At 41.1% G+C, this 14900-nt stretch overlaps 2 protein-coding genes across 2 annotated transcripts in view; one reads left to right on the forward strand and one right to left on the reverse strand.

Moving 5' to 3' along the window:
- The first annotated feature begins 1935 nt into the window (after window positions 1–1935).
- Window positions 1936–4651, forward strand: LOC311119277 (molybdopterin synthase catalytic subunit-like). Its single transcript, XM_084193997.1, has 5 exons — window positions 1936–2025; window positions 2206–2353; window positions 2609–2762; window positions 3040–3163; window positions 4014–4651. Exons 2-5 carry the CDS (start codon window positions 2233–2235, stop codon window positions 4071–4073), a joined length of 459 nt encoding a protein of 152 aa, XP_084050123.1. The 5' UTR covers window positions 1936–2025; window positions 2206–2232; the 3' UTR covers window positions 4074–4651.
- LOC311119276 (integrin alpha-2-like) overlaps window positions 4193–14900 on the reverse strand; it is a 37331-nt gene continuing 26623 nt past the window's right edge. Inside the window, exons 16-29 of the mRNA XM_084193996.1 lie at window positions 14485–14648; window positions 14053–14201; window positions 11837–11947; window positions 10809–10894; window positions 9779–9920; window positions 9578–9670; window positions 9400–9476; window positions 9088–9274; window positions 8058–8168; window positions 7532–7642; window positions 7284–7397; window positions 6449–6538; window positions 6087–6203; window positions 4193–5698 (exon numbers count right to left, since the gene is read on the reverse strand). Coding sequence (XP_084050122.1) covers window positions 5606–5698; window positions 6087–6203; window positions 6449–6538; window positions 7284–7397; window positions 7532–7642; window positions 8058–8168; window positions 9088–9274; window positions 9400–9476; window positions 9578–9670; window positions 9779–9920; window positions 10809–10894; window positions 11837–11947; window positions 14053–14201; window positions 14485–14648 — 1645 coding nt within the window. The 3' untranslated portion in view covers window positions 4193–5605. The remainder of the gene's footprint in view (window positions 5699–6086; window positions 6204–6448; window positions 6539–7283; window positions 7398–7531; window positions 7643–8057; window positions 8169–9087; window positions 9275–9399; window positions 9477–9577; window positions 9671–9778; window positions 9921–10808; window positions 10895–11836; window positions 11948–14052; window positions 14202–14484; window positions 14649–14900) is intronic.

A 14900-nucleotide genomic window follows, 5' to 3' on the forward strand; every position in this document is an offset into this window, starting at 1 on the left:
TGTACAGCTACTGGAACAACATATGATTGATATGTTTCACAGCTCATTTGCTGTTGTTTGCTCTAAAAATTTGTTGAGTAAAATGTCATACTATCAGCTGTTTAAAATTGTCATTTAAATTAATTTGATGCAAAAATATTTATTACAAGAGTGATTTCTTGTCAAGCGAAAAATTCAAATACACAAGAGTTACTGAGATGTGCATTATTTACATTTTTTCCAGTGGGCTAGTATGCCAATGCATAGGCTGTGGCCTCAGTTCCTCAGTTTTGATGCGTTCATCTTTTAAAGTGCTCCATTGCAGTGTGGATAGATAGCCTACTAACATATGATAATAATAGCTGTTGGAATACCACCATTCCAATAATAGATTGGACAGTTGTTTGACCCTCACTCGCTGGGGTCAAATATGTAAATATAGTCTGTCCAATCCCGTCTCCAAAGTGGCTTTTAAAGATAAACATAATTTGTTACCCAATGCTTAGCTGCCTGCTGAACAGCCTTAGTGTTTCTAGTATATGGGTCTTCCCCATATGTCTCAACCCGTCAACAGGTGGCATCTCGCGTTTCATTCAAGGTAAACGCTGGAGAATCTCTTCTCAATCAGAAATCACCTTTACATTTCTATGGGGCTGGAGAAAAGTAACCACTCTCAAATTCAGAGACAGCTGCTATGGATGCCCGGACTTACCATCCATGATATCGAATTTATAGTTTGAATCATATTTTGAGGCTATATAGTGTTTGTTTACATTTACTTTGTTTACAAACATTGGAGTAAAACACGCTTATATTGTGGGTACCTACCTACAGTTGAACTAAGCTCATGAGGCATTTATAAGTTATATTCTTCAAGAATCAATTGGTACATATCATTAATTTATCCAAAGTCCAAAAATATATATAGCAACTGCAGATTTTCCCTTTAAATAGTTAATTTGACATTTATATCCTTTTGCAACCGATACATATTAGTCCTAGTTTACATAGGCTAATCCTCAAATAGCAATACCACAGAGACATAGAATAAGTAGAGAGCATGGTATAACAGCTGTGAATGATAGGGGGGAAAATGTGGTTTTAGATTTAGATTATGGCATCATTTCAGTTTATTTGAGTCTAGCCTACATTTGTAATGTGTTATGGGGACATCTGGTGGCCTGTCTGTTACTTTTGGAGTGAAAGTCCACGCCTCCTATTTCCTGCCTACCAGTCAGCTGACTGCTAGGAGGAGCGAGTGTAAAGTAAATATGCATGGTAGAATCTCAATTGTATTTACCTCGTGGTCTCGCTCCTCGCCTCCTTCTCAAAACCCATTGGAGGAGAAGGTCAAAGGGACGGGACTTATTGCTATCTCATCCAATGGGTTTTGAGAAGGAGGCGAGGAGAGAGGATGCCAGGAGTATACAATTGAGATTCTCCCTTGGTAGTCTACGGGTCTGGAGTCCAGCAGCAGAAACATAGTAGCCTACATTCGTTTATCAATGTTGCGGATACAACTTAATTAATGAATACCGAGGTAAGCGCAGTTGGCGGTTCAAGAGTTTGTATTTGCCAAAAGAAAACAAGTGGGCTGCAGAATTATTTCAATATTGATCTGAACAGTCGGTGTCTTCATATCTGTCAAAAGTAGGCCTACAACAATTGATGTGTTTTTACATTTACAATAGGTGTCAGTGTTCTATTTCGCCAAAAGTGCCGAGCTGACGGGACTCAAATCGGAGACGATCAGGGTCCCCTCAGAACTGACGACCCTCGAGCTGTGGCAAGACCTTGTCAGCAGACACCCCAGGTAAATACGAGACCCTACAAGTTAAATTAGAAGATTTCTTAGTCATTTAACTCATTACTTTGTTGATGTAATGTATTGTCTTTATTCCCCAGACTATCTGCTGTGCGCGATTCAGTTGTTTTGGCTGTGCGACAGGAGTACGTGGCCCTTGGGGACCAGTGCGTGAGCCTTAGGGAGGGGGATGAGGTTGCTGTCATTCCGCCATTGAGTGGAGGATAAAAAAAAAAAATCAGGTGAAAAATGAATTAACATTAACTCTCTTAATCATGGAAGACAAAAGAATATTGCAAATGCAGTATTGACCTTTTGAATTACTTTGCCTTTAAATGCAGATTTTTGTCCCCAGCAGTAAATTATACTTTTTCCCAATCTCCACCAATTTCAATTGAATGTCATATGTCTGCTTCTTTCAGATTCCTCATCCCTCATTCCTAACCCAGATGGCTGAGGGGGAAGGGGATCCCAGGGATCTGGTTAAACTGACACATGACAAACTCTCTGTGGACACAGTGTCAGACTCTGTCACCTGCCCCTCCTGTGGAGCCATCTCCATCTTCATAGGTGGGTATGGACTATACACAACTCAGCTCAACTACTGTTTTATGTCTATTGTTTTATCAGAACACACATGGTTTTACTGACCAATGAAAGGTGTCATGTAGCATTGAGTGAGTAACCTGTGAAATACATGTGTAATGGAGGTGGGTCGATGAATGCCTAGATTTTAGTTCAGCAGGCTAACACAGTGTTGTGGCACATATGTTCAGTCCAAGCTGAGGCCATAATGCCAGTGATGATTGTGATTCGTTATTTCAGGGACGACGAGGAACAGTTTCGAGGGGATGAAGGTGGTGCAGCTGGAGTATGAAGCCTACGTCCCCATGGCCGAATCAGAACTCAGGAAGATATACACTGACATCAGGGCAAGATGGCCGACTGTCAGGCACATCTGTGTTCATCATCGACTGGGGTGAGCTTCACAAATCCCTCACTGTCTCATTCCTGGTAAACAAACAAACTACCTACCTACCTACCTACCTACCTACCTACCTACCTACCTACCTACCTACCTACCTACCTACCTACCTACCTACCTAACTAACTAACTAACTAACTAACTAACTAACTAACTAACTAACAAACAAACAACTACTTAGTTACTACTGTATGTCGGACGATGGGCGGGGAACTGTAACACTAACTATAGGATAACTATGCTATAAGATGTTTCTTCTTCTGTTTTCTAGGGTGGTGCCTGTGACTGAGGCCAGTGTGATCATCGGCATCTCGTCTCCTCACCGAGGGGACTCTCTGGAGGCAGTGCAGTACTGTATAGACACCCTGAAAGCCACCGTTCCCATATGGAAGAAGGTATGCAGAGCCTGATCATGTAGTTAGAGAAGGTTGCCTATTCTTATTACTGAAATGCTACATTAATACAATGTTGTTACTGTAGTCATTACATTGTTACTGCACAGGTTTAAAATCAACTTCATTTAAAGTGTTTACAAAATGTATGTATGGGTACAATGTAGTACAGAATGGTCACAAGACATAGGGTAATCATTAAAGGGATACTTCAGGATTTTGGCAATGAAGCCCTTTATCTACTTTCCGATGAACTTGTGTATACCATTTTTATGTCTCGGTGTGCAGTTTGAAGGAAGTTGTTAACTAGCGTTATCGCAATTGCTAACTAGTGTTAGCACAATGACTGGAAGTCTATGGTAACTGCTAGCATGCTAGTAGATACCATAGGCTTCCAGTCATTGCGCTAACACTTGTTAGCATTTGCTCGCAAAACGACCTCTAACTTCCTCCATACTGGATGCAGAGATATAAAAATGGTATCCATGAGTTCATCTGACTCTTGGGAAGTAGATACGGGGTTCATTGCCAAAATCCTGAAGTATCCCTTTAATGATTACCCTATGTCTTGTGACCATTCTGTACTACATTGTACCCATACATACATTTTGTAAACGATTTAAATTAAGTTGCTCATATACCTGTGCAGTAACAATGTAATTACTATACTTCACTGCCAAAATCCCAAAGTTTCCCTTTAAGTAAGAGTTGTGTGAACTTCCACAACTAAACTAATTATTGTCAAGTGACTCAGTCACATGGCTGCAGAGCCTGTCTGAAGAGGACACAGTTTGAATTAGTGCATTAGTTCCACAGGAAGCTAATGCTGGGGGATGTTTTCTGTCTTTGGTAGGAGGTGTATGAAGCTGACGAGTCCTGTTGGAAAGAGAACAAAGAGTGCCAGTGGACATAACAGAGTTGACCTCTAACCTCATCTAGGAGCTTTTCTATGCCAAATATTAGGTCACACACACTGTATCAGTATCTAAAGCTGTCCCTAACAATACAAAAATAAAGTCAGTCACACCTTTATGTACGTAAGGTTTTAATTAAATAAAATGTACCGTCAGTATATTTACAACACTTACAAACTTTTGAATGCTATAACATTTTAATGAAAGAAGTGGCATGTACCCATTGAAAATATATCTAGAAATGTATCTGCAAACTTTTTCTCATAAACATTCTCTCAGAGTTTAGTCTTTGCTACTGTGCGTATCTTACACCGAGCTTCTCATTTCTCTCAATCATGATATAGTAACTTTACAAATAAACTAATTAACCAGTAAGTGCTTCTAATATTATATTTATACTAGCTATGTAGGGAATAAGAAACACATTTTTAATTGATGATAATGTATCTGAATGATACACATTTAATATTGAAATCACACAATAAATATTCTCATTTTATACACATTCAATAACTGCCTTTTTCTCTGATAGCATAACATTTGTACAAATAGTCCAATAAATCAATTTTTACATTAATCTGATTTGAACACAGTGTATATTCTAAAGACAGTGTCTTCACAGTTTTTCCCAAGACAGTTGTATGGCTGGGGTAACTATACAGTGTTGTCTCTATAAAACAGTGACTGAGATACTCAGAGGCAGGAAGTGCAACAGTGAAAGTAGGAAAGATGGGTTGTGGATGTTCTGTTAAAATGTTGATCTTTTTAAGTACATTTCTCTTTCACAAATAAACAAAGATGCCTCAGCATCAATATGTCAAACCCCTCCCATTGCAAAGTAAAGCACTGAGAATGCCAAATGCCAACATATGATAACCATGCTGATTTTCCATAATCTCTTATGCGTAAGCTATTTTCCATATCCATTTGAAAGGCTATTTACAATATACTACTGTGCTTTCCAACCAATTGCACAGTAAATTGCACAGTAACATCAATAGATATGACAAATTACTATACACAAGATTCTTACCCAACAATAGACTTAAGCCTATGACTTAAAAGCAACAATTATTTAAACACAAATAAAAATAAATACCAGTACCCAAGTGAATTCAGCAAGTAAAAATGCACAGTCGATTAATGACTTTCCTATGGAGGATCCAAGATGGCGGACATAATGGGGTCTTTGTTTAGATGTGTTTGATGGTTAGAGGATCATGACTCCTCCACTCATAAAAGCTGTTGTCTCGTTGGTCCTGAAAGCCTTGAGTCACACTCTCTAACATGCTCAAACAATGTATTTCTGCTCACTCAAAACACTCTGTTCACTCCACAACCCAAACCATGTTAAAGCCACCAACCCAACCAGACAGCCCTTTCCACTAACAAGCCCTTGGTTCAATATGTATGTACAATTCATGTTTGTTCAGTTATTGTTTGTGTGTGGTTGTGGTCTTTGGTCATTATGTGTTCTCAGTCTGTAGGCACATTGTAGTTTTCAAGATGGGTTCTTTCCTGTGCCTGGTTCTCACGCTGCTGCGTTCTCCAGTCCCTCGGTCTCTGCCTCATCCTCCTCAGTGTTCTTCATCAGCTGCTTGTACTTTCTCTGGAAGAAGCCAAACTGGGGGAGAGGAAGAGAGAGAAAGAGAGAGACAGAGAGAGACAGAGAGAAAGAGAGAGAGAGACAGAGAGAGAGAGACAGACAGACAGAGAGGAAGAGAGAGACAGAGAGATGGAGAGAGAGACAGAGAGAGAGGGAGAGAGAGACAGAGCGGGAGGGAGAGAGAGACAGAGAGAGAGGGAGAGAGACAGAGAGAGGAAGAGAGAGACAGAGAGAGACAGAGAGAGGAAGAGAGAGACATAGAGAGGGAGAGAGAGAGGGAGAGAGATGCACACAGACATAAGAGATGACATGGGAGTATTTATTGGTCTTGGTAGGATAAGCTCAGAGCATCTACTGTTTTAAGAGAGTTTTACAGCAGTAAAGTAGACAAAAGGCTGGCACATACCTTCCAAAGCAGGCCAATAACGAGAGCCAATAGAAGCAGGCCTCCAATCACACTGCCCGCAATAACGCCTACAGGCACCTCTCCTTTCACCCCTGGTTTACTGATGGTGACGCCAACCTGCAGACAGGACAGGAGACAGAGGACAGGGGTCCAGAGACAGGGGATGTATCACACTTACCAGCGGTCAGGCAATACAAGTAGTGTAGCTGTTAATATGCTGTTCATCCTAGATCCAGAAGAGGGCAGTGTAGATGTTAACTTGTAGAAAACAACAAACAAGGCACCTTTCACAGCTTCTCTCTGGGTTTCAAATATATTAGATTAGGCTGTATTCAAATGTATTTGATGTATTATTCCAGTACCTTCAGGTGCTTGTGAGAGATGACCAGCAGTTCAGGTTGGGAGGTCTCTATCTCTGTGCTCACAGTCAGCACCGTGGACTGGAAGGATGACTGCTCAGAGACAACACAAGAGGAGAATTAATGAGGTAATGAGAAGACACAATTCAAGAGGAGGAGAAGCAAGCAGTGGTGGAAAAAGTCCTCAATTCTCATACTTGAGTAAAAGTAAAGATACCTTAATAGAAAATGACTCAAGTAAAAGTCAAAGTCACCCAATAAAATACTACTTGAGTAAAAGTCTAAAAGTATTTGGTTTAAATATATTTAAGTATCAGAAGTAAATGTTGTTGCTAAAATATACTTAAGTATCAAAAGTAAAAGATAAAGTACGAATAATTTAAAATTCCTTATATTGAGCAAACCAGACGGCACAATTTTCTTATTTTTTAAATGTACGGATAGCCAGTGGCACAAGCCAACACTTAGACATAATTTAAAAACAAAGCATTTATGTTTAGTGAGTCCACCAGATCAGAGGCAGTAGGGATGACCAGGGATGTGCGCTTGATAAGTGTGTGAATTTGACAATTTTCTGTCCTGCGAAGCATTCAAAATGTAACCAGTACTTTTGGGTGTCAGGGAAAAGGTATGGAGTAAAAAGTACATCATTTTCTTTAGGAATGTAGTGAAGTAAAAGTAAAAGTAGTCCAAAATATAAATAGTAAAGTAAAATACAGATACCCCAAAAAACGACTTAAGTAGTACTTTAAAGTACTTTCACTTAAGTACTTTACACCACTGGAAGCAAGCATGTAAAGAATGAGGAGTAGGAGAATGTGTATACTTCTATACTTACAGCAGAAAAGGTACCGTTCCATATCCGTGTGGTCACGTTCACAAAGAAATCGCTCTTTATCCCCATGTCTTTCAGGACACATTTCATAGGCTGGCACGTGGCTGTCTTACAGTTCTGGAAATATCAGAAAACAATAGATGTATTCGGAGATCATTAGATATAAACTGTGACTCTATCTTTGTCTCTCTCTGTCAAATACACACGCACACAGGCATGCTGCACACAAACACACAAGCACACACACGCACCAGATCCTCTGTGCCCATAAGGTTCTCCATGGAGAAGGATGCTGTGTAAGGCTTCTCACTGATCTTCAGAGGGTTGACGAGGCTGGTTACTTCACAGCTCACTTCGCCAGCCTGCAGAACAGCAACAACATTTGTATTCTTATTGGTCAGGTGGTATGTCCTCGGGCTGGATTCAATCCGTATCACTGAAGTATCGCGGAAGATACACGTTCAAATGTAAAGGTAATTTCCGATTGAGCTGAAATATGCAGCGTTTACTGGGAATGCAGTCTCCGACCGCGGGAACGTTGCCTTTAATTGTCAATCGCGCTATAAAGCAGAACTTCAGCACTACGGATTGAATAGAGCCCCTCGTTGCACTGTTTCACTCTGTTTTCTCCCTCCTGAACACTACCCCGCTGTATTCCAAAACAACATTGGCACTGGATCTGGCAGCGAAGACTATTGACACAGAATAAGAGGGCACAAACTCTGCCAAAGCTAGTTATTTGGAGACAAGACAGGTTGACTGGTTATTTATACTCACAGGTGCCGTTTTGACTCCAGTCACATACAGCAATGGGTTCCCTCCTGCTGTAGCGCTGGGCAATGAGACTGTGAGGTAGGCCAGACTGACTGGGAAGTTCCCTGTAGAAACCTAAAGAGAAGATTAAACACTTATAATTGATGCATCACACTTCTCTTACCATTTATACCACAAATTGGATGTAGTCTATCACAGTGCCATCCGTTTTGTCACCAAAGCCCCATATACTACCCACCATTGTGACCTGTACGCTCTCGTTGGCTGGCTCTCACTACATATTCGTCGCCAAACCCTCTGGCTCCAGGTCATCTATAAATCACTTCTAGGCAAATCCCCGCCTTATCTTAGATCATTGGTCACCATAGCAACACCCACCCGTAGTATGCGTTCCAGCAGGTAAATCTCACTGGTCATCCCCAAAGCCAACACCTCCTTTGGCCGCCATTCCTTCCAGTTCTCTGCTGCAAATGACTGGAATGAACTGCAAAAATCTCTGAAGCTGGAGACACTTATCTCCCTCACTAACTTTAAGCATCAGTTGTCAGAGCAGCTTACCGATCACTGCACCTGTACACAACCCATCTGTAATTAAACCACCCAACTACCTCATCCCCATATTGTTATTTACATTGTTATTTATTTTGCTCATTTGCACCCCAGTATCTCTATTTGCACATCATCTTCTGCACATCTATTACTCCAGTGTTAATACTAAATTGTAATTATTTTGCACTATGGCCTATTTATTGCCTTACCTCCATAACTTACTACATTTGCACACACTGTATATAGATTTTCTATTGTGTTATTGACTGTACGTTTTGTTTTTGTTTATTCCATATGTAACTGTGTTGTTGTTGTTTTTATCGCACTGCTTTGCTTTATCTTGGCCAGGTCGCAGTTGTAAATGAGAACTTGTTAAATAAAGGTGAAATAAAAAAAAGGGGGAAGTATTTTACCACAGACTGGCAAACCAGTGTACACTGTAAAGTACTCAAATGACTGTGTAGCTGGGTGCATGATTTCTTACCTTCAGAGAGAATTTGAACTCAGGACCGATGTCATTGAAAGTATTAACTGCAGTATTCACTTCATTGTCCATGTCAACCACATAGAAATTGAGATTTGCTTCCCTGGAGAGGGAGATCTCTGAGTCGTAGTGGACAGGGATGGAGATAGAGGCTTTGTTGTCTGACGGGTTCACCTCTGTGCTGTCACTGTAGAGAGGAGACATAAGCACATGCAACAGAAGAAGAACCATAGTCCTAGTAGAGAATACTTTATGATCAACTATGGTTGATACACTGTAACAAACAAGCAAACAAGTGCTGTATGATCCTACCTTAGAGCTTCAAAGCTCACACTGGCTTCGGTCTGCAGTTGATTCAGGTTGAAGTCAAAGTTGATTCCAAATGTCACCTGCAGGGAACAGGGTATTGTTTAGGAACGACAACCCTGGCTGACAGAGAGATAGACCTACACACACGACGGCTGTTTTGTTGTTTGTTGTCAGGTCTTACCTCTTGGTTCTGCCTTAAAGCTGGGTATCCCACCTTGCATAAGAGGGTAAGAGACTCTTTGGTGGAGGTGCACTTCACCTCTGTTCCATCACTCTGAAATGAAACATAATGTTAGGGAATGCTTACTGATAAATAACAAAATAGTCCTCCTATAGTGCATGTGTATGTGTCATCCTAAAAAGCAAAGAGGCTGATGCATACTGGAGGAATGATGAAGGCGTAGAAGAGGTTTTTGGAGAATGTGGCTGTGACTTGGGTGTTGTACGCATTCTCCTTCTTGTTGGTCACAGACACAGTAAAGGAGAGCCTCTTGTCCTTAAAGCTGACCAACATCCTAGACGAGCTGCAAAACACAACACTCATTTTACTCAGAACAATACAGAGGGGGTAAGAATTAATGTATAATTATACCTGTTTGTGAATGGGAAAATGCAATGCTGTAGAATGAAGACACCACAGTTTGATTGGGAATCCACGAACAGATCTCATGGGTCATGTATGGTGTCACCATTAACTGGAGCAGTGAAAATAAAATATGTTATTCTGACTGGCCAAGGTTTACGACCTTACCACTCACTTTACGAGGTGCTGTCTGTGCGTTTGTGTCTGTCTGTCTACTGCGTGTCATAACGACTGTCTGTCTGTCTGTCTGTCAACTGTGTATCATAACGACTCTGTCTGTCTGTCTGTTTGTCTGTCTGTCTACTGTGTGTCATAACGACACTGTCTGTCTGTCTGTCTGTCAACTGTGTATCATAACGACTCTGGCTGGGATTCAAACAAATCGCATTGCACTTGACTGTTAAAGGTTATTTATGTTTGAGACACATCTGTAGTGTTTACCGCAAATGCTATCTCCGCGAACATCAGGGAAATTGCTTTTAAAAGTCAAGTGCAGTGCAATGTCGGCATATTGGGGTTTGTTTGAATCCCGTCCTGTGTCATTGAACTTATGTAACAAGTTTTAATGTGTTTTCTTTAACCAGCAAGGCTTAATAGAGGAAGTGTTTTCCCACTAAACCAGACCAACAGAACAGAGCAGGATTTATTTGTCTGGTCCCATAGAATTTGGGAATACTTATATGAGACATGTCTGTTATTCCTGAGCTCTTGGAGGAAGAGTGTAGGTTGAGAGTAGCCTGGTTTAACCAGACTGAATGCTGTGCTCAACATTGAGCGGCGTGTTCAGACTGGTTTTACTAGGCTAGGTTGAGTGAGTGTCAGATTTCACCTGGGAATCATCTCTCCTTTCTTCAACTTCAAGAGCAGCTCACTCTCACACACCTCGTCAGAGCCACAGTCTTTGGAGAATGGGATCTGTTGTAAGAGTTCACATTACATTCTGTGGTATTGGTAATTCAGAAGTGGAGAAGCCTTATCACTGTTCAACATCCCAGTTCAACCCCAACCGTAGCCTCAACCACAACTGTAACGCTAACCCTGGCTTCATGTCCACATCCCAGTTCAACCCCAACCGTAGCCTCAACCACAACTGTAACGCTAACCCTGGCTTCATGTCCACATCCCAGATCAACCCCAACCATAGCCTCAACCACAACTGTAACGCTAACCCTGGCTTCATGTCCACATCCCAGTTCAACCCTAACCCTAACCCTCAACCACAACCCAAAACCTAACCCTAGCTTCATGTCCACGTCCTGGTTCAACCCTAACCATTGCCTCTACCACAACCCTAACCCTACCTTCATGCCAAATAAAATAAAATCAACGTTTATTTGTCACATGCACAGAATACAGCAAGTGTAATGGTACAATTAAATGCTTACTTGCAGCTTTTCCTCAACAGTGCAGAATAAATGTAAAGTAGCAAAACTATCAATATACAATGTAGATTAATTAAAGTAATACAAATAGTAATAAAATAACAAGAGCACAATAGTTGATAAACAAAGACCAGGTAATACAATATATAATAAAATAACAAGAATTTACCCTAACCCTAGCTTCATGTCTATATCCTAGCCTCAACCACAACCCTAACCCTAACCCTAACCCTAGCTTCATGTCCTATCCTGGTTCAACTTTGATCATGACTAGGCCTAATCATGACACTTTGATATCAAATCATAGTCTAAAACTACAAGATTTCCATTCCTATTAACATCAAAAAGGATCATCAGTAACACATAAAGCACAGATCATTTCTATAGACACTGACACGACTGCTAGCAATTGCAACATCAACATACATTTAATGTACATCTCATATTATTGCATTTTAATTGAGTGGTAACTCACAAAGAACTCCCAGGCAGTGGGACTGAGGACATCCAGAACAGGACTGGAGTCTGGGTCCTGCAGAGTGATGTCCACACGCAGACCGATCGAGCTCAAAAAGTCAGGGGCCTCCTGTCAAACAATAAGCAAAATATAGGATTTTTTGTATTAGTTTAATTCATTTGACTACATAGCTAATTCTCATCAGCAGGATCAGAACTATAAGTGTCCAAAAGGGAAACCACAAGATAATACAGCAAAGTAGTGTACACAGTTTTTTTTCATCATACATACATACAGTTGAAGTCGGAAGTTTACATACACCTTAGCCAAATACATTTAAACTCAGTTTTTCACAATTCCTGACATTTAATCCTAGTAAAAATTCCCTGTCTTAGGTCAGTTAGGATCACCACTTTATTTTAAGAATGTGAAATGTCAGAATAATAGTAGAGAGAATGATTTATTTCGCTTTTATTTCTTTCATCACATTCCCAGTGGGTCAGAAGTTTACATACACTCAATTAGGTAGCATTGCCTTTAAATTGTTTAAACTGGGTCAAACGTTTCGAGTAGCCTTCCACAAGCATCCCACAATAAGTTGGGTGAATATTGGCCCATTCCTCCTGACAGAGCTGGTGTAACTGAGTCAGGTTTGTAGGCCTCCTTGCTCGCACACACTTTTTCAGTTCTGCCCACACATTTTCTATAGGATTGAGGTCAGGGCTTTGTGATGGCCACTCCAATACCTTGACTTTGTTGTCCTTAAGCCATTTTGCCACAACTTTGGAAGTATGCTTGGGGTCATTGTCCATTTGGAAGACCCATTTGTGACCAAGCTTTAACTTCCTGATTGATGTCTTGTGATGTTGCTTCAAAATATCCACATCATTTTCCTTCCTCATGATGCCATCTATTTTGTGAAGTGCACCAGTCCCTCCTGCAGCAAAGCACCCCCACAGCATGATGCTGCCACCCTCTTGCTTCACGGTTGGGATGGTGTTCATCGGCTTGCAAGCCTTCCCCTTTTTCCTCCAAACATAACGATGGTCATTATGGCCAAACAGTTCTATTTTTGTTTCATCAGACCAGAGGACATTTCTTCAAAAGTACGATCTTTGTCCCCATGTGCAGTTGTAAACCGTAGTCTGGCTTTTTTATGGCGGTTTCGGAGCAGTGGCTTCTTCCTTGCTGAGAGGACTTTCAGGTTATGTCGATATAGGACTCGTTTTACTGTGGATATAGATACTTTTGTACCTGTTTCCTCCAGCATCTTCACAAGGTCCTTTGCTGTTGTTCTGGGATTGATTTGCACTTTTCGCACCAAAGTACATTAATCTCTAGGAGACAGAACGCATCTCCTTCCTGAGCGGTATGACGGCTGCGTGGTGCCATGGTGTTTATACTTGCGTACTATTGTTTGTACAGATGAATGTGGTACCTTCAGGCATTTGGAAATTGCTCCCAAGGATGAACCAGACTCGTGGAGGTCTACAATAATTTTTTTGAGGTCTTGGCTGATTTCTTTTGATTATCCAATGATGTCAAGCAAAGAGGCACTGAGTTTGAAGGTAGGCCTTGAAATAAATCCACAGGTACACCTCCAATTGACTCAAATTATGTCAATTAGCCTATCAGAAGCTTCTAAAGCCATGACATCATTTTCTGGAATTTTCCAAGCTGTTTAAAGGCACAGTCAACTTAGTGTATGTAAACTTCTGACCCACTGGAATTGTGATACAGTGAATTCTAAGTGAAATAATCTGTCTGTAAACAATTGTTGGAAAAATTACTTGTGTCATGCACAAAGTAGATGACCTAACCGACTTGCCAAAACGATAGTTTGTTAATAATAATAATAATATGCCATTTAGCAGACGCTTTTATCCAAAGCGACTTACAGTCATGCGTGCATACATTTTTGTGTATGGGTGGTCCCGGGGATCGAACCCACTACCTTGGCGTTACAAGCGCCGTGCTCTACCAGCTGAGCTACAGAGGACCACAACAAGACATTTGTGAAGTGGTTGAAAAACGAGTTTTAATGACTCCAACCTAAGTATATGTAAACTTCTGACTTCAACTGTACATACAAGTAAACATTATTCTTGGTTAAAAGGATGTTTCCTCCATTATAAATTAACACAGTAATTCAATAAGGCCTGATAAAGGAGAAAAACCAGACATACTTCAATCAGCAAATCATCATCAAACCATTTAATATTATCTATCTTTACCTGAACAAAGACCTCTAGGGTCTCACAGACCTCCCCGGAGGAAACCCTGATGTCTTTCTGCATGACTCTCTCTGAGTTCCTGAACTGACCTCTGGAGGTGACACGAGACGACTGGAGCTCAGCATCCAGGGTCAGGTTGTACCTGACAGCTGAGGTGAGAAGTAACAGAGGCAACAAGAGACAATTAGAGGGAGATACGACCATTGCTAGGATGTGAAAAGCCCCTGTCATATTTGACAGTGACACTGTGAAGAGGGAGAGAGGGGAAGAGGAAGAGAAACAGGGAGAGAGAGAGAGAGAGAGAGAGAGAGAGAGAGAGAGAGAGAGAGAGAGAGAGAGAGAGAGAGAGAGAGAGAGAGAGAGAGAGAGAGAGAGAGAGAGAGAGAGAGAGAGAGAGAGAGAGAGAGAGAGAGAGAGGAAAGCAGGGCTTACCCACAGGTCCTACAGGTATCTTGGGCCTGAAGGTGGCGCTGAAACAGACTGATGTGTTGAAGCAGGACACCAGCCTTCCACTGACCCCGCACGTCTTACTCAGGATGCTGACCATGTCAGGGTTGAAGGTTGCCCTCGCTGTCACCACGGCCATACCACGAGACCTGGGAGAGGTCATAATCAGTGTGTCATAATCATATATCAAGCTAACTAGCTTTTATATGTTTGAATGACTACATCTACTGAGAGACGCTTTAATCACAAGGCAACTACTGTATGAGTCAACTTCAGATTGGTTGATTGATTGATTCATGTATTGATTATATAAGTGACATCAGGAACTACGTAGAAGTGGTTACTAGCAGTGTCAGACCCAGATGGGAATGGTCAGCATAACCTCTTTAAACCAAATCCAC

Source organism: Coregonus lavaretus, assembly GCF_964263955.1.
Source record: "Coregonus lavaretus genome assembly, contig: HAP1_SCAFFOLD_1023, whole genome shotgun sequence".
NCBI classification, from domain to species: domain Eukaryota; kingdom Metazoa; phylum Chordata; class Actinopteri; order Salmoniformes; family Salmonidae; genus Coregonus; species Coregonus lavaretus.